The sequence below is a fragment of the Doryrhamphus excisus genome, linkage group LG19, assembly GCF_037039965.1.
Source record: "Doryrhamphus excisus strain RoL-2023G ecotype Guam linkage group LG19, RoL_Dexc_Guam_v1.1, whole genome shotgun sequence".
NCBI classification, from domain to species: Eukaryota; Metazoa; Chordata; class Actinopteri; order Syngnathiformes; family Syngnathidae; genus Doryrhamphus; species Doryrhamphus excisus.
Window position 1 is genome coordinate 9,939,884 of NC_136375.1, and position 22,248 is coordinate 9,962,131.

The following is a 22,248-nucleotide window of genomic DNA, read 5'->3' on the forward strand; positions in this document are numbered from 1 at the left end:
ACTATTTTATAATGTCAAGAAGTGTTGTGGTGGCACCAATATGGAGGGAGAGGTTAGTGCATTGGAGATTTTGACATCACAATTAAAAATAAAAAACTGTGTTTTATTCCTCCTAAGAATAACAGTTGCTTCAGTTTTTAGCCACACTCTAGTCTTTGCAGTTAAGCGATTAGATGTTGCATGTGCTCTGGATTGGATTAATCCTTCCTTGGCATACAAGTTCAGCAATCCTGAGCTGTCTGTCAAAACATTACAAGGGTTTTCACTGGTGCAACTATAAAGAACATGTAAAATTATTGCTTTGACAACGAAAAACATTGAGCAGCATATAATAAAATGCGCAAGCTCCCGCATTTTTACGGCTGTATGTTCTTCTTTGGCAGCACTGCTCTTTCTATCATTTTTACAACACAGTGAAACTCTCCTTTTCAACCGCTGGCCTCCAATGTAATGTCCCGAGTCTGTGTAGACGTCAACGCTTTGCTTTCTTTGTTTATCCCATTTAATTGGTGGCTCCTGTGTACCATCTCCTCCATGTGCATTAATCCAGCACATCTCCAGAGGCTCAGCTAATCCTCTGCTGACACCAATGCACACACACACACACACGGAGAGTCGATCAGTCAAATGCATGTGACTGGCTTACGCAACGGCGACAAGGGTATATATATATATATATATATAGGGACCAGCTTCATCACATGGGCAGGTTATCTGCAAAAAGGGAGTGAGGAGAGTGTGTCTTTTGGACACAGGAGACCTCCAAAAACTGGAGAAGCACCAAGGGAGCGTCACCAGAGGCTCTTGGTGTTGCCAGGCGGAGTCCTGAGGGCTTGTGTGAAGACAAGAAGAAGACAAAAATGTTTTTCCGCATCCCTCGATTGACCCCTGGATACATTAGATACCTCCAGGTGCGTAACATTGGCTGATGGTTGGTCTTGCAGCAGCAGAAGTAGCTTGTATTGAATTTGCACATAGATGCCCCTATGTTGAGGATAATATAAGGTGAAGGCTCATTCTGCCTTGGCTAGTGTAACGGTTCACATAGCTGACCTTTGTGCACCCTATACCGTATTTTGAAATTAGCCCCAAATTATTTATAGAAATGACATTCAGAATTTTCAAGCACCAAATTGAATACAACTGAAATACTGTAAAATAATTACTACACTGCCGACCCCTTGCCTTTAAAAATATTTCCCCAAATACCTGCATAACTATATGACTGTGAAATGTTTTATGCCTTTTTCAAGTGTGTCTTAACTGCTGCAATTGTTTGTGGAATTGTAGTTTCTGTAGAGCTTTGAGGGATAAGTATTGCAAATTAATCATGGCTATATGTGCTATAGTACAGTATATGATAATGTATATCTTATACTTGTCCATAGTAGTGTATGAATGTATTTGGGATAGCGGGTACTGTAAAAAAATAATCAATTGCTCATATTGTGTTTAATAACCAGACACTTTCCTATGTCGTATGTCGTAAGTTAAATTTCCTGTTCTATGGCTGTCATCACATTTTGCTGTGGTGTCACAAAAAACTAAGAAAAAAACAAGAAAACAGATAGATAATTGAGTCTTACAAGATCTAACAAGATTCAAGATTTTGAAATCTGTTTTTCCAAAAATGTATTACTTATGAGGCATTCAAATTCAGTGTTTCCACTGTCCAGCATCATAATTAATAATATCATTGAATATATTGACTGAATCTATATCTGACTTGAGGGTACATCTTGGATTGGCTCAGAATTCCAAATCTCTGTAAACCTAAATCTTTGTAAACACAATTGCTCATTTGTAAAAAACAGAAAAATAAATAGGATGGAAAAGAAGAGCGTTTATCGACCATAACTACAGTGGCCACAACTAGGAGGAGAGTGTCTTGGTCAAGTGATGATGGAAGCTCGAGGTGGTTGTTGTAGTGAGGACACGTCGTTTTTTGATGACCCCTCGCTCTCTCTTTCAGACTCAGGCGGCCCAGACGGTGCTGCAGAGCCGGGAGGGCCCCGTGATGCCTCGCCTGGCTTTCCTGCTGGGATTCATGGGGGTCGGCATGTCCGGATACAGCTCCCGCCAACTGACGCTGCACTACAAGCCGGCCAGTCGCCTCTTCAGATAAGACGGACGACCCGGGACACCCGCAGACGATGGCAGTAATGTCGGTTAGATTTTTGAGTCAAAGTTGTCACCTTTAGGCCAGTATGGCGTTGTGTTTTATTGGCACTTTTTCTGATTGCCTGCTGTGGTACTTGGTGTGATAGGTGGTACTTGTTATAAAACGTTTAGGCACATGTGATTGTTAACCTTTGTTGCTCGGCAGAATTTGTGGTGGAGCCCAATTAAAAACACCGTGGCAGTGGGAACTTGCTGCCCCATACAACAAGAAAGCAACATTACGCACATATACACTTCATGTTTTTTAACCACAGCGGCATCTGCTGGATCAGTTGTGTCACTACATCATTTTCCCCTCAATGCAAAATTGCACATGTTTTGTCTTAGCGGCTACTTTGCACTTTATTTATACACAGAACCTGCACATTATGTTGTACATATCACTTTGAAGCTGAATGAGATTAGTAGAAAGTGACAGGAGATGCTACCAGTTTCCACTGTGAGCTGGACTGGGCGTACTGGATCTCACCCAGTTGCACACAAGTGTCACACCAGATGAACGTAGTCAAATGAGTTGGAATTGTTTGTCATTTGTTGTGTCCTCTTGGAGGCTTTCTATAACTTTGACAGCATGTGAATGTATCAGAGACAAAGAACGTAAATTAGCAGTAAAGATGGCATCCTGGCGCTATCAAAATTGCAGTTTGAGTGCAGAAGCGAGAGATTAGCAAGAAAGGAGGTCAGTGCGAGCGAAGTGATACCACCGTCCCTTACAGATCCTCTTAGGAAACATTTTTTTTTAGAGCAGATTACATGTGTTAAGGGTCACTGACCCTGAAATGGAGACAAGCGCTGCTTGTGACGCAGCAAAAAAAAAAAAAAAATCAATGTTGTGATTGTTTTTGTTTAGATTCTGTGGCTATCTAACCACCGATTTTGTTCTGTGAAGACATTTTGTGCAAAAACAAAGGCAGTTACCTGGAAATTTCACAGAGCAATCTTAAAACAGTAATTAATTGTTAAAACAAATTAAAACAGTAATCGCCCACAATCCACATTGCTTGATAAAAAGCACACTTTTCAATAATATGCCCTTAAAATGTTAAAATGGCGGCGCGATATTGTTGACACGGCCAGGAGAATAGGCACAATTAAGACATTTCTACAATACTAAAACATAAAAAAATGACGAAAGGAACCACTTGTAACAAGCTTTTTTTTGCAACAGCATCACCTGTTAACCTAAACTTGAAATTGTGGCACTTTTAAGAAGGATTTTAACAGCATGAATTGAATATTTCAACTCATTTATATTGTGTTGCTGTGATTTGGATACAGCTGAGACCAAAATGTCCCTGTGGTGTTTTTGGTATGATTGTACTGTACTCTTATGATAAGCTGTGTCTACACATTGTATTTTTCAAGGCAGATAAGAAATGTAAGATATTTCAGTCTTCATTCTGTATCGGGAAGCAAATGTACACAAAAAAAAGAATACAAATTTTATTTCTGTTCAGTCAAAACAACCTTAAGATTTGCACCTTTGCACAATACCATCACCATAAGCAAAACATAATAGCAGTGTACACCACAGCTGTACTGACTGTATTTAAATGAATAAATAATAGTATGAAACCGCACCCTGCAGCCTTGCTGTTGATTTCTTCTATTAAATCATTGAGGAAGTCACACTTAACTAGTGCAAACATGAACACAACATGCATCACATGGCTTTTGGAACGCATGACCTCCACTTATAATGCGTTTGCTTCTCTCCTTTAGTCATTAGTGCTAGTTATTTTATCGACCAAGCAGGCTTAACCCCTGCAAAAAGGAGGGAACTACGGTATATTTTGTTCAAGGACAACACTATAGTGATATAGGCTACTTTAGAGTAGTCAGTGTGCAGCTTGCATAGCATATAGATTTATTAGCCACTGGAAATGACTCAAGACACAGCTATTCATTCATTCTTTCATTCATTCATTTTCCACCGCTAATCCTCACAAGGGTGAGGGTGATAGGCTGGAGCCTATCCCAGCTGTCTTTGGGCGAGAGGCGGGGTACACCCTGAACTGGTCGCCAGCCAATCACAGGGCACATATAGACAAACAACCATTCACACTCACATTCATACCTATGGACAATTTGGAGTCGCCAATTAACCTAGCATGTTTTTGGAATGTGGGAAGAAACCGGAGTACCCGGAGAAAACCCACGCATGCACGTGGAGAACATGCAAACTCCACACAGAGATGGCCGAGGGTGGAATTGAACTCTGGTCTCCTAGCTGGTCCGCACTGCAGCCGTTTTGTTGTTTTATTATCTTTAATTATGCTTCTTCTTATTTCTATAGTATTACATGTGTCAGGTGTATGGCTCTGCACTGACCCAGTTATGAATCTAAGCCGCTTGGGAACACAGCCAAATCTTTCCCGGTCTTTGGGGGGGGGGATTTTGTGCCAGTCTGGGAGCTTAACATGAAAATAAACTTGGCGACCCTAACAACTGTAGCACCGTGATTGTGTTTGCAGAACACCTTTTTATATTGATCAAGTTCCCAGCCTCCAGGAGGAAGACGACTCGGGGTCTCTCCGACTCTCACAGGGGTCCATTGTGCCGCTGTTTCGGGAGAAGGCTCTTATTACCGTCACTCTCAGGCCCGACAACAAAGAACCAAATGTCTGCACGAAGCAAAGACAGGTGAGAAGGAGCGAGGACATGTCCGCAAGGTCTCCAAAAAAGGCGCGGCCAATCGTAACCTGATGAATGGCATCAACGTGAAATGAAAATGTGATACAGCGGCCCCAGGCCTCTCTGAATAATGTTTTTTTTGTCACGTAAAAAGGTTCCGGGGCGGCACGGTGGTCGAGTGGTTAGCGCGCAGACCTCACAGCTAGGAGACCAGGGTTCAATTCCACCCTCTGCCATCTCTGTGTGGAGTTTCATGTTCTCTGCATGCGTGGGTTTTCTCCGGGTACTCCGGTTTCCTCCCACATTCCAAAAACATGCTAGGTTAATTGGCGACTCCAAATTGTCCATAGGTATGAATGTGAGTGTGAATGGTTGTTTGTCTATATGTGCCCTGTGATTGGCTGGCGACCAGTCCAGGGTGTACCCCACCTCTCGCCCATAAGACAGCTGGGATAGGCTCCAGCACCCCCGCGACCCTCGTGAGGAAAAAGCGGTAGAAAATGAATGAATGAATGAATAAAATTGTCCATAGGTATGAATGTGAGTGTGAATGGTTGTTTGTCTATATGTGCCCTGTGATTGGCTGGCGACCAGTATGGGGTGTACCCCGCCTCTCGCCCGAAGACAGCTGGGATAGGCTCCAGCACCCCCACGACCTTCGTGAGGAAAAGCATTAGAAAATGAATGAATGAATGAAAAAGGTTCCAGGTTAGAATCATCAGCTAAGAAATTGATATTTTTATTGCAATTAAGATTAATATTCTGGTCAATACTGCTTCATCAGTAAAGTAAATTGTGTCCTTCATTACGTGTGTACAACTGTCTTTAGTGACTCAGCAAATTCTTCCTCCTAAAACAGGAAGAGCTCAGCTGTCCTGAGCTCATTAAAATAGCTCTCGTGTGCAGGAGATCATGACTTACAGGATTTTTGCTACTTACAGTAACACACAGTGTTAAATTAAGACATTAAAGGAATTATTAATTAATGAGACTAACAGCAGAGTTGACTTGAAGTCCATTTCTTTCCGTACATTACAGCAAAGCCTCCGTGGGGACCATTTTCAGGAGTTCGCTTTGGAACATAATTAAGCCTTTAATCTGTCTCGTCACGTTTTGATGCTGTGCTTTAGGGATGGTGACGGTGGGGGTGGGAGTTCCCCTGCACAGTCATGTGATTCGTGAGTCTAATCAGATAGGTCATGGGTCATCTCGGCAGAATTTCTGTATGTATGGCCAGTGAAATGGATTTCAGGTTTGGAAGATGGGTATTTAGGGTGTGTTAAAGCTGCAGTTTAACACAAAACGTACATTACACATGCTAATGTCTGCTCTAAGTGGCCAACGAGATACAAAGGGGACAAAAATAAACCACTGAGCCGTCACCAAAAATTGCACTTATTTTAGCTACACTGTCCCACTCAAAGACATTGTGAGGGAACCCCCAAATTACAATTCTTAACTTTGATGTTACAAGATCCTGACATTCAGGGTAATTATGGACCTCAACAGTTGCTGGTTTGCTGATCCAATCCAATCCACTTTATTTATATAGCACATTTTATAAACAGAGTTTCCAAAGTGCTGCACAGACTAGGAAAAATAAAAAGTAATAATCCAAAACTAAAAGATCATTTAATAAATAAAATAGTAAAATAGATACTAAAATATTAAAAACAAGAAACAAAGCAATAAAAGTATAAAAAATCAAACCAATTACAATAAAAACAAAGAACTAAAAGACACAGGACCATACGACTCACTCCGAGTTAAAAGCCAGAGAATAAAAGTGGGTTTTAAGACGAGACTTAAAGCTTTCGATGTTGGGGGCCTTTTTTTACTTGGGAGGGGAGAGAGTTCCACAGCCTGGGGCCAACCACAGAAAAGGTTCGGTCCCCCCTGGTCTTAAGTCTTGTCTTAGGCACCACAAGTTGGAGCTGGCCCTCGGATTTCCAACAAACGTCAGGGCTCCCAGACAGTGAAGAACAACCGCAGAACAACACGCATTGCCCTTTATTGCTATTATTGCATACTTTTATGTGCATTTTTATTATTTACAGTGTCTATTTACACTTTACTCTTATTGCAAGTTATTGTTTTTTTCAGTTTTGTTGTTTTCATCATCCATTTTCTACTGCTTATCCTCACAAGGGTCACGGAGGGTGCTGGAGCCTATCCCAGCTGTCTTTGGGCGAGAGGCGGGGTACACCCTGGACTGGTCACCAACCAATCACAGGGCACATATGGACAAGCAATCATTCACACTCACATTCACAATACCTGCAAGGCATGCTGGGTAGTCCAGCAGCAATATGAACTCATTCATTCATTTCTACTGCTTATCCTCACAAGGGTCACGGGGGTGCTGGAGCCTATCCCAGCTGTCTTTGGGCAAGAGGCGGGGTACACCCCGGACTGGTCACCAGCCAATCACAGGGCACATATAAACAAACAACCATTCACACTCACATTCATACCTATGGACAATTTGGAGTCGCCAATTAACCTAGCATGTTTTTGGAATGTGGGAGGAAACTGGAGTACCCGATGAAAACCCACAAATGCACGGGGAGAACATGCAAACTTCACACAGAGATGGCCGAGGGTGGAATTGAACTCTGGTCTCCGAGCTGAGAGGCCTCTGCACTAACCACTCATCTGCACTGCAGCCGTTTTGTTGTTTTATTATCTTTAATTATGCTTCTTCTCATAATGTATTCTATTATTATGGTATACGTATATTTGGCCGTTTCTTATATCCTGAGGATACTTTACACACCACTAATATTTTATAGGCCCCTTTCAGGACCTTTTGACAGCTTTTTTCTCCATAAAACAACCAATAACAAAGCTGATTATACATGAATTCCTTAAAGCAAACAGTGATTCACTTGCATTTTAAATGATGTCTTCCAATGTGGAATGCCCTCTAGTGACCGCCATCTTTATCTGCAGAGTCAAGAAGGACATCAGATGACCTTCATGCAGCTAAATGGAAAGTTTGTATTTTCCAACCCTGACTCAAGAATGTGATTTAGGTGTAATCTTAATCTGAAGCATGCTGCTACATTGTAACCAGGACAACCAACGGGGTAAGGTTGTTTCCCATGAAACATGTTTCTATGTAAAACAATATTTAAATCGACATTTTGATGACATGATCATAGTAGCTTCACTAAAACTAAAAGTATCCTCTCTCAGCATTGTTAGATCCCAGATTGATTAAACCGCCTTGAAAGTGGATTTCATTCGCTGACGTCATTTCCCCTACACAATCCACATTCCTGACTGACTTACGGTTAGTGGGCGCAGGAACAGGAATCTAAGGACCTTTCAATCAGGTGAATGGTTTTAACCACAACTGGATTGTGGCTACTGATGTCACTGTTGTTCACACGGTTACTGATTGAAACGTTGATCAGGTGACTCAAACATTTGTTAGGTTTGACAAATCGGGCTACATCATATCAGGGAAACTACAGTGCTATTGACTTAGTGTTTCGATTGCAATGTTTTTTTCGGCATTTACATATTTATCATATATTTAGCCACTTGTTACTAGGCAGAATTCAAGTGGTGTTATCATTTGGCAGACAGGACAGGGAAAGTCAGCAGAAATAAGAATAACTAACTAAATAAACTAAATAAATAAAAATAAAAATAAAAATAAAAATAAAAATAAAAATAAAAATAAAAATAAAAATAAAAATAAAAATAAAAATAAAAATAAAAATAAAAATAAAAATAAAAATAAAAATAAAAATACTGTGTATAATGCAACATGTTTTGGGTTTTTCCAGTATACAAATATATGGGGTTTTCATTAGCTGCAAGCTATAATCATCACAATATGAACTATTTCTGAAGGAAATATTTGACTTGGAACTACCAGTATTTGACTGGTACTGAAATAATTAAACTTTTCAAAGATGTTCTAATTTATTGAGATGCACACTGCCAGTTAAAAGTTTATAGCATTGAGTACTGTACTGCACCTCCAAACATTTAATTTGGTATTGTACATTTACAGTACATTTAAAAAATCATTGTTTTGTTTTAAATCATTTGAAATAATCAGCATGTGATTTATGTGTAGAATTTTGTCTTTAATTTAGGAGCTTTGACAAATTGACCATGTAGAATTACAGCTGCAGGCCGATTTTGAAAAAGTTCTTAGGAATTGAATGCATTTTTTAAAAATTTTTTCCAGGTTTTCATTTTCAAGCAAGGTTGTCCTGAAGTGTTAGTATTCAGCAATAAGTGTTAGTATGCTAACATGAGGCAAAGATGAGAGGTATGACCTCCTTCCTGCATCTCCCACGGCAACTGGAGGCAGGCTCTGGGGGGGGGGCGTTCAGGGGGGAGGAGGAGGAGTCAGCCCAGGTGGTCGAGCCTGCGTAAAAACGCACCAACTAAACACACACGCCAAACGGCAAAGCAACAGAAGCTCGACGTTTCATGCAAAAAAAATCACATTTTTTGTAAATGAACAACAGTAATAAAGTTTTTATTTAAACAGCTGGAGCTCACTTTTTTTAACGATCTTTGGTGCTCCGACCCGGACAACAAAAACGGGACCATTTTTTGTGTGCTTTTTGGGGGGGATATATTTGTGGAGACAACGGATTACGTGGAGCTATGTTTAGGAGAAGCAAGAGTCAAGTGCTGGTGGATTACGCCGCAGAAGAAGACGACATGTCCTGGCACTACCGTCACTCCTACAAGGTAAACCATACTGTGAACACAATACAGTTTTACAGTGTCTACTCTACAATATAATACGTTTAGTGGTGCCTTATTTTTCCTTGAGGCACAAAAAGTTGTTTTATTCACATTTTTTCCATATTTTACTGGTAAAACTAAAAAATACAACTATTTTCTGCATCAAAAACAAAGACATATATTGCAGCATACCACAGCAATCCATGAATACACATAATATGAGGACGACACAGCAACCTGATTGGATGTGAGCTAGCAGACTACTTCCTGGTTCATTTAGGAGGCTATAAGATGACTAGAGTGTATCATTTTAGGTTCTGGGGTGGGGGAAAGGAGTCCCATCACAACTGAGAATTGCTGAAAAGAGAATATGCAGTCTCCAAATGAAAGTAGATGTTAGTTAGCAAGCCACTTCCTGGTTTATGTTAGAGGCCATAAGAAAACTTGACTGCCATTTTTTTTGACAGTTACTTCCTGGTTCCTGGGAGATGATGTCAGATGAGAAAACTTTACTATTTGGTATAAATAGTAATAAAAGGAAATATATTTTCCTAATAAAGGTGGAAAGTTTGTAAAGTACTATTTTAGTGTTGTTTGTTTGTCTATATGTTAGCTAGCAGGCAACTTCCTGGTTCATAAAGGATGATGTAGATGACAAGACAGTACCATTTTGAATTCTAGGGTGGGGGCAAGGGTACCGTCATGACTCTATCAAACTGAAATAAAATAAAATATATTCCCATCCATCCATTTTCCTCGGCCTAATAAAAGTGAAAAGTTCATAATGTTGTTTGTTCGTCCATATGTAACTAGCAGTCACTTTTTGGTTTGTAGAGGGTGTCATGGTGTAAGATGATGTACGATGACAAGACTGTACCATTTTGAATTGTAGAGTGGAGGAAAAGTTCCATCATGACTCAAACCGCAATAAAAGAAAATACATTTGTCGAAATGGAAAGTTCGTCCATACAGCAGGTTACTTCCTGGTTGACAGAAGATGATGTGGGTTGACAAGACCCTACCATTTTTTCTTGTTTGTCTGTCTTTATATATTGAATATTATATTGAATATTTTTGTAGTGAGAGCACAGAAAACATGTTTAGAACCTTCTAAATACATTTTTTTAAAGATTATTAGAGCCCTCTCGACATGAAATAACAACCCTATAGTCATCTTTACATTGTATTAGCCAAAATAGTATGCATAACAACAGAAAATAAAACATATTATTCATAAATAATACATTAGCATTGGGAGAGTTCCTTGTTTTTTTTCTGGACATCGTATTTTCTGCGGTGGCTACTCTCTCATTAATGTAACATTACTGACACCTAGTGTCCAGTGTAGAATCCTACATATGCTATATTATATATATCTTTGAATGCGCCTTCTGAATGTCTTACATGTGTATTTTTGTTCAATTTATGCTTAAAAATACTTAAATTAGGCCATAATTTAAAAACCTTGAGCAAAGCCGTGGAATTCCAAGCACAAAAGGGCGAGGGACAACTGTACAGTATAATAGTTAGCTACTTCCTGGCTTGGGGTGAACAGGGCCGTACCATTTTGGATTCAAGGGTGGGGAGGAAGGTTCTGCTGCGACCCCAACGTTAAAAAAAGCAAACGATTCTTACAAAGGTGAAGATGTATCAAACTTGTTGATGTTCATTAGCAAGCTGCTTCCTGGTCCGTGCATCCTGATTTTCACCAAAACTTAATGGGTTACTATATGTCTTGTTTTGAGATAAGTGAGCCATTTGAGTGAATCAGCACCATTTGGAGTCAAAGGCAATCAGGTGAGGATCAGCATGAGGTCTGAAAGGCTCCGCATCAGCACAAGTCAGTCAGCAGCTGGTCTGCGTCGAGGTGTCGCGGGGGGTCATTAGGTCAATCATGATAACACACGTAACATTTACACACTACTTCTGTTACTTTTTGTTATAAAGTACTGTTAGATGAATATCAAAGTATGTTGAGCATTCATACCAACTGGCACCATCTCCCAGTATTTTTAATATGTTGGGATTTTAAAGTGTGACCCCAGCCGTGCTTTATTGCCCCCCCCTTGTTGACTCCCTCCCTGGGAACTGCAATTCTGCCTACAAGCAAAGGGCGCCCGGGTTTATTTGGCTGATGTGGGATCAGAGTAGGACTCCCAAATTCCCGGGAGAAGACACCAGGGAGGAGACCTCCGCGAGGAGACCTAGCAATAAAGTCAATCCATGGAGTCGGGGGTCGTATCATGACGGATTAAATGTCAGTGAAAGCAGTGATGGTCCACACTACTACAATAAAGCTGGAAAACACAATTTTAGAATGAGATTAAGGTTAAATTTAGGGTTTGTGTAAGTTGTCTGTATCATCTTGCATGATTAAATGCACAAAGACAAACCCTCGGAGATGATTGTCATGTTTATTTATGTATAGACCTCTAAGATCAAATAAGTTTGTCCTCAAATTTGTGGGGATTTCCAAACATAGTTTCCCATAGAAAATACAAATAGTTCCAATGTCAAACTATCATTATAAAGCCATAACAAACCTCTCAATCTGTCTCATTTTGCAAGGTTAAATCCGCAGTATGCTGTTTTGTTGGTTAAATCCAGAGATTACTTTGAAATTCTGCTTTTCTTACAATTGTATATTCCAACAAAAGCTTCTAGAATATACTTTTAAAGAGCTTTTGTGACAAATTTTGTGATGCCACACAAATATTCCAAACCAAAAAGTAATCTCCTGGTTTAAATATGTAGATTATTTTTATATTCTGCTCTTCTTACTAGCTTACATTCCAACAAAAGTTTCTAAAATATACTTTTAAAGAGCTTTTGTGATAAATTACATGCTGTCACACAAATATTCCAAACCAGTATGCTGTTTTGTTGGTTAAATGCAGAGATTATTTTTATATTCTGCTTTTCTTACCATTGTATATTCCAACAAAAGCTTCTAAAATATACTTTTAAAGAGCTTTTGTGACACATTTTGTGATGCCACACAAATATTCCAAACCAAAAAGTAATCTCCTGGTTTAAATATGTAGATTATTTTTATATTCTGCTCTTCTTACTAGCTTACATTCCAACAAAAGTTTCTAAAATATACTTTTAAAGAGCTTTTGTGATAAATTACATGCTGTCACACAAATATTCCAAACCAGTATGCTGTTTTGTTGGTTAAATGCAGAGATTATTTTTATATTCTGCTTTTCTTACCATTGTATATTCCAACAAAAGCTTCTAAAATATACTTTTAAAGAGCTTTTGTGACACATTTTGTGATGCCACACAAATATTCCAAACCAAAAAGTAATCTCCTGGTTTAAATATGTAGATTATTTTTATATTCTGCTCTTCTTACTAGCTTACATTCCAACAAAAGTTTCTAAAATATACTTTTAAAGAGCTTTTGTGATAAATTACATGCTGTCACACAAATATTCCAAACCAGTATGCTGTTTTGTTGGTTAAATGCAGAGATTATTTTTATATTCTGCTTTTCTTACCATTGTATATTCCAACAAAAGCTTCTAAAATATACTTTTAAAGAGCTTTTGTGACAAATTTTGTGATGCCACACAAATATTCCAAACCAAAAAGTAATCTCCTGGTTTAAATATGTAGATTATTTTTATATTCTGCTCTTCTTACTAGCTTACATTCCAACAAAAGTTTCTAAAATATACTTTTAAAGAGCTTTTGTGATAAATTACATGCTGTCACACAAATATTCCAAACCAGTATGCTGTTTTGTTGGTTAAATGCAGAGATTATTTTTATATTCTGCTTTTCTTACAATTGTATATTCCAACAAAAGCTTCTAAAATATACTTTTAAAGAGCTTTTGTGACAAATTTTGTGATGCCACACAAATATTCCAAACCAAAAAGTAATCTCCTGGTTTAAATATGTAGATTATTTTTATATTCTGCTCTTCTTACTAGCTTACATTCCAACAAAAGTTTCTAAAATATACTTTTAAAGAGCTTTTGTGATAAATTACATGCTGTCACACAAATATTCCAAACCAGTATGCTGTTTTGTTGGTTAAATGCAGAGATTATTTTTATATTCTGCTTTTCTTACAATTGTATATTCCAACAAAAGCTTCTAAAATATACTTTTAAAGAGCTTTTGTGACAAATTTTGTGATGCCACACAAATATTCCAAACCAAAAAGTAATCTCCTGGTTTAAATATGTAGATTATTTTTATATTCTGCTCTTCTTACTAGCTTGCATTCCAACAAAAGTTTCTAAAATATACTTTTAAAGAGCTTTCGTGGCAAATTACATGCTGTCACACAAATATTCCAAACCAGTATGCTGTTTTGTTGGTTAAATGCAGAGATTATTTTTATATTCTGCTTTTCTTACAATTGTATATTCCAACAAAAGCTTCTAAAATATACTTTTAAAGAGCTTTTGTGACAAATTTTGTGATGCCACACAAATATTCCAAACCAAAAAGTAATCTCCTGGTTTAAATATGTAGATTATTTTTATATTCTGCTCTTCTTACTAGCTTGCATTCCAACAAAAGTTTCTAAAATATACTTTTAAAGAGCTTTTGTGATAAATTACATGCTGTCACACAAATATTCCAAACCAGTATGCTGTTTTGTTGGTTAAATGCAGAGATTATTTTTATATTCTGCTTTTCTTACAATTGTATATTCCAACAAAAGCTTCTAAAATATACTTTTAAAGAGCTTTTGTGACAAATTTTGGGATGCCACACAAATATTCCAAACCAAAAAGTAATCTCCTGGTTTAAATATGTAGATTATTTTTATATTCTGCTCTTCTTACTAGCTTGCATTCCAACAAAAGTTTCTAAAATATACTTTTAAAGAGCTTTCGTGGCAAATTACATGCTGTCACACAAATATTCCAAACCAGTATGCTGTTTTGTTGGTTAAATCCAGAGATTATTATATTCTGCTTTTCTTACAATTGTATATTCCAACAAAAGCTTCTAAAATATACTTTTAAAGAGCTTTTGTGACAAATTTTGAGACAACCCCTTCTGCAGTTCATTGCAGCAAAAAAAATTGCCACTACACCCATAACACAACAAAATGGCCTTTTGCTGCAACTCTAACAACTAAACACAACATCAGATACTATATATATATCTGAACGATTACAGAAACAGTCCTATTTCTAATAGTGTTTGACATGGGCCAGCACTCCTGATTCTGAAGGCCCCCCGGGGCCGATTACAATGACATGGCAACACACAGAAGCTTACGTGAAACAAATATTAGAATTTGAGTTGTAAATGTAGAGAAGGCTTTGCTGACTATCATACAACTGTAAAAATAAGTATGTTTTTGGTGACTTCTCAAATACGCTTATGCGCTTATGAAATAAGTTTCAGTAGTGTTTTAAATCATCAAAATATGGTAAGATACTGCAACTATTACATATTATCATCAGTGTTAATACATGTACTATATCAAACCATGCAACGTTGTTAGAGGCTTTTTTTAAGAGTGCAAAATAGGTGTATCCCAATGACAGCATTGTAAGCTAGCTGAAATTAACTTGTTTTCTCGTGTTCTAATGCACACAAAAAGGAAAGAAATATGCGTTCATGTTTAAGATAAGAGATAAGATAAGATATGCCTTTATTCGTCCCTCAGTGGGGGAATTTGCATTGCACAGCAGCAAGAGTACAGAATCAGTTAAGCAGTACAAAATACACAATATAGAAAAATAAACAATATAAACAACCCAAGTATTAACAATACAATACCCAAGTATATACAATACAGTATGTAGATAATATGAAACGAGATGAGATATATGACCAGTCTATACACTGAGATCTTGCTAGTGAGTTAATATGAGGCATTATGGAAATAATAATTGCATATAGAGCCCTTAATATTGCACATGGAGGTTGATCAGATATTGCATAAGGATTCCAAAAAAGTGCAGTTCCCTTTTAACTACCCTACAAGTGTAAAAATAAGTTAACCACACTTAACAGTAGATGCAAAAGCAATACTTAACCTTTTTTTGTGACCTCTCATAGTGAAGTCAATAACATGAATCATAAGACCATACATATTTCTGTCGAGTCAAACACAATGGAACCAACCCATGCCATGGACTCCACGGCCCTCCATCGCCCTTTCTGATACAGGAAAGGCACACTCCTCACATCCCTGGTGTGTGTTTGTTCTATTTGTGTTAACTGGTACGTGTGTGTGTGTGTGTGTGTTTGAGGACAAAGACATACAAGGAGAGGAAGAGGAGGAGGAAGCTGTCACAGCAGTATCCAAGGTAAACAACGCACAGCTTCACACAAGCCGGGACGTAACGCAGACCCTCTGGCCTCGTAATTTCTACTCAACTTACACTCTTCCCTGCCGGAATTGATCTTTTTATACACTCGTCTGCATACAATATGGTCATGACTGAAAAAACATGCATTCATCGTGACCTTCAGTCTAATACCTTTCTTACTCAGGTTGTGGAAAGTTTGGTGCGGTATATTTCCGAAACAATCAGCAAGATGATCTCTGTCAGAGTTGTATTTGCTGTAAACAATACTGTCATGATGTGGGTTTCAACACAAAGTATAGATAGTGAGTGTGCCGCGCACACACAAACCTCTGTTGAAGTTTGGCAGGTGACTTTGTTCACACGACATATTTCACCAGCTGTCCTGTTTAGACTTTGTGCCGGAGAAGGGAAGGAAACACAACATTCTTTAAGGAGCCATTCGGAAGGGAACAATAACCCTGGAAGAAAAACAAGGCTTAACATTTTGTCTTACACAAGGACTCCTGGAAGTGGACATACTCTGCTACGTTATCAGTCATCGCAGTTATGATCATGCACGCAAAAACAAGCTAATATACTGTAGCTGTTGTTTGCCACACTTTAAAAGAGGCTTCTTTGGAGTTGTCAGTGAGGGGATGTTGTTACGGTCATTTATGTGAGGTGAGGTGTGAGGTGATAAAAAAAAAAACATTACACTGCATGAGTTATGACAGGAGGTTACCTACAGCCACACAGCTGTTAATGCCAATGTTTTTTGATTTGCTGCTAATTAAGTAAAGGAGGGGTAATAATGGACACTAACTGGTTCGCTGATTTCCAACAAACGTCAGGGCTCCCAGACAGTGAAGAACAACCGCAGAACAACATGCATTGCCCTTTATTGCTATTATTGCATACTTTTATGTGCATTTTTATTATTTACAGTGTCTATTTACACTTTACTCTTATTGCAACTCATTGTTTTTTTCATTTTCTACCGCTTATCCTCACGAGGGTCATGAAGGGTGCTAAAAAAAACATTACACTGCATGAGTTATGGCAGGAGGTTACCTACAGCCACACAGCTGTTAATGACAATGTTTTTTTGATTTGCCGCTAATTCCGGAGTAGAGGAGGGTTACGAGTTTCAACAGAATTTTGGTCCATTTTCTATGCCGCTTATTCTCACTAGAGGTGCGGGTATGCTGGAGCCTATCCCAGCAGTCTTTGGGTGAGAGGTAGGGTACACCCTGGGACTGGTGGCCAGCCAATCACAGGGCACATATAGACAAACAACCATTCACACTCACATTCATACCTATGGACAATATTATCTAATCTTAGTTTATCTATTCATTCATTCATTCATTTTCTACTGCTTTTCCTCACGAGGGTCGCGGGGGTGCTGGAGCCTATCCCAGCTGTCTTCGGGCGAGAGGCGGGGTACACCCTGGACTGGTCGCCAGCCAATCACTGGGCACATATAGACAAACAACCATTCACACTCACATTCATACCAATGGACAATATTATCTAATCTAAGTTTATCTAATCTCAGCTTTTCTGGGACTTGTTTAGAAGTTGTGATTCAGTCCAAGAAATATCTGCACTCCCATCCGCTCATCCACTGAGCTCCCAGAAGTAATTTGAGCAAGGATCCCAGGGCCCAAAACGCACATTTATCAAATGATGTTATGAATACTGAGAATGTTTGGATAGAGGCAAAGGAGAGGCACGGATGGGAGGAGGAGTACACGGTGGTGTGCCCTTGACGGCCGACATTTGTAATCTTTCCAGGCGTGGGCAGAGAGGAAGCCAACAGTTTGTTCAACAATCCTGACTCAGTACAGATGCAAGTCCAGGGACGCTTGAGCCAGTGCAAGAACGTCATGTTTAATATTTTTGAGATGCAATGTTCTATCCATACCTGTCCTAGCTAGCCAGAGCAGGACCGTCAAAAGTGCCCATGGTTGTTTTTTTTTTTTTATTCTAAAAGTATATCTTAACAAGAAAACTTAAAATAAACCAACAAAAATGAAAAAAAATCAGCAGTAATTTTCTACAGTTCTAAAGTCACAATGTTATGACTATACACTCATATTATAAGGAAAATTAAGGGCATGATTTAACAGCATATGGTTGAAATATATAAGATTTTTTTAACAAAGACAAACAAAGAAAACAAAATGAAGTTCTCATTTCTGTCTTTTTTCTTCTTAAATAAATGTCTTTTTAAAAAAACTTAATATTATGACTTTATTCCAGTGATATTGGAACTTTTCCCCCCTAACTTAATTTTCCGAAATATGTGCTAAGTCTTCATACAGGGTCAGGCAAAATGATCTGACACATTTGTAGATTAAATGAAAGGCAAATAAAGTAAAGAAAAAAAAATGTTTTTATTTTCGAAAAGTACGGATCATGTCTACCAAGATTGTGCAAACGGAACGCTCGTTGTGTTGCAGTTACAGATTAGTTTGTTTTGATAAACGTTTCCACAATGAAAGCGCCATGCTCACCAGTCCAATTCATGGCAGCAACTGAAAAAGAAACGAAAAACAATGGCGTTATAAAGAACAAAGCAAAATGGCATTATATGAAAAAATGGCATTGTATGTATTTTTCGAAAATAAAAACACTTTTTTTGTTTCTTTACTTTATTTGCCTATCATTTAACCTACAAATGTGTCAGATCATTTTGCCACCCTGGTTGTGTTTATCCATAAAAATAGCAAAAAATGCTAGTATGCTAATGTTAGCATGCTAACAATGCTAACATGCTAACACCTAGCATGATAGTGCTAAATGTTTATATACAATATATAGCCATGAACATAGCAAAAACAAAATAAAGTCCTAATTTTTGGGGAAAAAAAGTCTAATTTGATAATTTGCCATTTAGATTCAAACATAATTTTGCCCAAAATATTATGCTTTCTTTCAATAATGTTTTCATATCTTAAATGTAACCACAAAGCGATGGAAATTAGGATTGGCATCAAAAAAAATAAATTGTGAATGTCTTGTGCACCCTTCCAGGAGGCCAAGGTGAAGAAGATCATGTCCAAGAAAGAGAAGAAGGAGAAGAAGATGTCCTCGAAAGACGATGAACACTTTTTGTTGACCGGAGTGAAGCTAGCAGACCGAAGAGGGTGAACATTTTGTATATTTCTGTTTTGCACCTCCCTTTTGGATTAAAATAAAATGGTACACATACAGTTTGAAGATGCCCAGTGGGATACATTGTGGTTACCTACAACCATGCATTTGTAGTTATCAACATTACTAGCGCTGTGTTTCTTATGCAAATGTCCTATTGATGTACACTTTGCCTTTCCTTGAAGATCTCACAAGAAAATCAAAGACGACGAGAAGGAGAAGGACAAGAAGGAAAAGCCGGACAAAGGTCACTGTTTTTGGGAGAGCGTCACCATGACGATGAGGCAAATCTCTCCCGTCAAAAAACTGGAGAAGATAGACGGCTGGGAGACGCCTCAGCCACACCGCAACTCCAGCGAGACAGACGCAGCCCCAAAAGAGGAGGCGGAAGAGGACAAAACCCCAAATGGTGATTTGACCGTGCCTGTTCCTGACTCTTTAGACCTACCATTGGAACTGGCCACGTGGGCCGGCCTGGAGGAGGACTCCTCCCGCTACGCCAACCTGTCGGACTCCAAGGATCCCACATGCGCTGTCAGGTGGACGGCAAGGGCCAAGGTGAAGCTGGCCGGGATCAGCAGGATGAGCAGAGGCATGGTGTCGGAGAGTGCATGGGAAGGATTGAAATAGTCCAATAGTGGCTTTCCATTCCTTGCAGGACTTGCGGTTTAGCAGGGTAGCTAGCTTGACATGGTAAATAAAGGCCTTACACAACAGTGACGTGTCAAGTCATAAAAAGTTCAGCTTCTACTGTTAACGTATTACACAGTATACTGTACTTTTTCATGTTACCACATCATAATACCGCTACAGGAGTCTTTCTAACTCTTTGTGCTGATATGAAGAAACACCATATTTCCTCACCTAATGTTTGAGGGTTTTTATTGACACAACTGCAGAGAGAGCCAGGCATTGTACAGTAGATATGCAGTACATTATCTCACAAAAGTGCGTACACCATTTCATCAAAGTATACTGTATTTTGTCCAGAAAGCTGTACTTAAGAGTAGTCAGTATACAGCTTGTATTGCCGTCTGATTGACTATGTACAAGAAAGCGATTATTGTCTAAAGTGGCACCTTGCTGGTGGTAGTCAGTAGTGCTGCATGAGTGCTGCCGGGCCACATGGCAGTCCAGTGCCTAAGAGGATTAAGGCAGTACCAGACAACAATGGTGCTCACACTGAATATTGACTCTTTGGACACACTCGCTGTGAGGTGGAGTCACTTGGGGTGACGGCTATTTAGTGTGTTGTGTTATTTTCAGTGAACATCCTTCGCCACATTGTGGTTTGAATTTTTTTGATTTTAAGTATTTTTTTTTCATTTTCAAGCACAAAAATGGCAAAATGATTGATAATGTAAATACATGGCATGAAGAAAAAATTCAAATTGTGCATGTAGTATTCTACATTGGTCACTAGGTGTCGGTAATCGTTCAAACTTGATTATTATTGCTTGATTGATTATTTACTGCAGGTTTAAATGATCTCACAACATCAAAATCATAATAATAACGGGCTATTATTGCGGGCACCTCCTCCCCTCCAGACATCCCCAACAAATTTACTGTAACAGTTTTATTTGTGTCTTAAATAGCTTATTTCCTCTGATTCCATATGGAGTAATACAAAGATGATGTTTCATGTCTAGAGGGTTGCAATAATGGTAAAATGTACTTATAAGATCGTAAACAGGTTGCCTTTGCCATTACTACAAAAATAGTAAATTTTTAAAGAATCCTACTGGAACCATATGCTTAGAATCTACGCTGAAGTAGTAGCAAATGTACTTTCTATAGTATTGTTTCTTACTGCTACTAATACTACAAACACAATTGGAGGCGGGGCGAATTGTTACATTCCTTAAAGGGGAACTGCACACTTTGGGGGGAATTCACAATCCGTATTTGAAACATGAACACGTTTATTTGCCTTTTCTGTGCATTATAAGGCCAGAAAACGAGTTAATAAAAGTATTTTATTGTTTGATATACATGCTGTGATCTTTCAAGAATAACCGTATTGATGATAACATCTAATACTTTCAGTATCTTGCCGTATTTTGATGATTTAAAACATTACCGAAACTTCTTTCCTCGGCGCATTGATTTCACATCGATCATTTTGCTTATGCTACTTCCGTCATGATCAGCAGCATAGATACAGCGACAACATTTGGAATGTCCACTCTCCTTGGGCTCGTCCTCTCCTTGGCTGCGCGTTCCAGTCCAAGACGTGTGCTCCAGTCCTCAGGTAAAAACCGCTGACGGCAACTCTTGTTGAGTTTTCGTCGCGAAATTGAGAGCCAAGTATCCACTTTTCCTTCTGTGAGTGACTCTGACACGAACTGCTAGCAAGGCGTCGTGTTAGTCCGCCAGATAAAATAGTTTTTCATGTTAGCTGCTACAATAACAATAACGCTGTAGCTTGGTTAATATAGAGGTTAATGGAACATTGTTGGCCTTTTTGTAAAGTTTTCTTATAGGGGCTTTAGCGTCAAAATACATATTCCCCATGACGTCCATTGTTAGCTTGCACATACTAACTTGGTTTCTCGTGCTAGAATGCACAGAATAGGGGAATAAATATGTTTGCATATTTGACATCAGGATTGGCAATGATGGGCAAAATTCCCCCAAAAGTGCAGTTCCCCTTTAGTGGTATACACTGATAAGCCTGTATCTGAAAGAGGTACATCCATGTGATAATCAAAATGTAATGAAATAATTATTATGTTTTAAATGAAATATCCTATATAATATATAAACAGAGGCTTTCGTTTCACCGCTGACCTACCAACATGTACACATTTACAGTACTCAAAATACAATTTGACTCTTGAATATGCTTGTATGTGCTCTGTTTTGTTGTATTTTCCTGGGTTCAGTTGCAAATCTGTACAGTACATGTTATTACATTTTATATATTCATATGATTTGGGATCATTTTCACAGACAATAGTTTTTATCAGATTTATTTTGTGATGACAATGATTGGAGTGATTCTGTGATTTCAGATGCCTGACATAAATGAGAGCAAAAAATGCATTATTATTACAAATAATAGTTTGTAATCTATTTTCATTAGTTTAATAGTCAATATGCTCCATGGCTCAGAATGTATGTGAGCTACATCATACCTAAAGAGCACATTTAAGATGGGTTCATATGGTTAAAATCACTGACGTAAATAAATCAAAACATATATCACTTTGCAGTAAAATGTTATTTACAGTATATGCTATTCCACAGGCCATTAGCTTGAGTCTTCAAAAATGAG

General features: G+C 38.4%; 1 protein-coding gene and 1 long non-coding RNA gene across 2 annotated transcripts; both read left to right on the forward strand.

Moving 5' to 3' along the window:
* Positions 1-496: 496 nt before the first annotated feature.
* LOC131107192 (uncharacterized) lies at positions 497-3,193 on the forward strand. The gene is made up of 2 exons (XR_009120220.2): positions 497-911; positions 1,973-3,193. It is a non-coding gene; the product is annotated as an uncharacterized LOC131107192 (long non-coding RNA).
* Positions 3,194-8,729: 5,536 nt separating this feature from the next.
* Positions 8,730-22,167, forward strand: LOC131107255 (testis development-related protein). Its single transcript, XM_078798884.1, has 4 exons — positions 8,730-9,537; positions 15,771-15,827; positions 18,849-18,961; positions 19,154-22,167. Exons 1-4 carry the CDS (start codon positions 9,451-9,453, stop codon positions 19,596-19,598), a joined length of 702 nt encoding a protein of 233 aa, XP_078655010.1. The 5' UTR covers positions 8,730-9,450; the 3' UTR covers positions 19,599-22,167.
* Positions 22,168-22,248: the final 81 nt, after the last annotated feature.

Bases quoted from the DNA above. Each gene is read 5' to 3' on its own strand.
- LOC131107255 (XM_078798884.1), top strand. From the start codon at position 9,451: ATGTTTAGGAGAAGCAAGAGTCAAGTGCTGGTGGATTACGCCGCAGAA. The intron at 15,828-18,848 runs GTAAACAACGCA...GCACCCTTCCAG, and splicing joins CTGTCACAGCAGTATCCAAG to GAGGCCAAGGTGAAGAAGAT. The intron at 18,962-19,153 runs GTGAACATTTTG...CTTTCCTTGAAG, and splicing joins AAGCTAGCAGACCGAAGAGG to ATCTCACAAGAAAATCAAAG.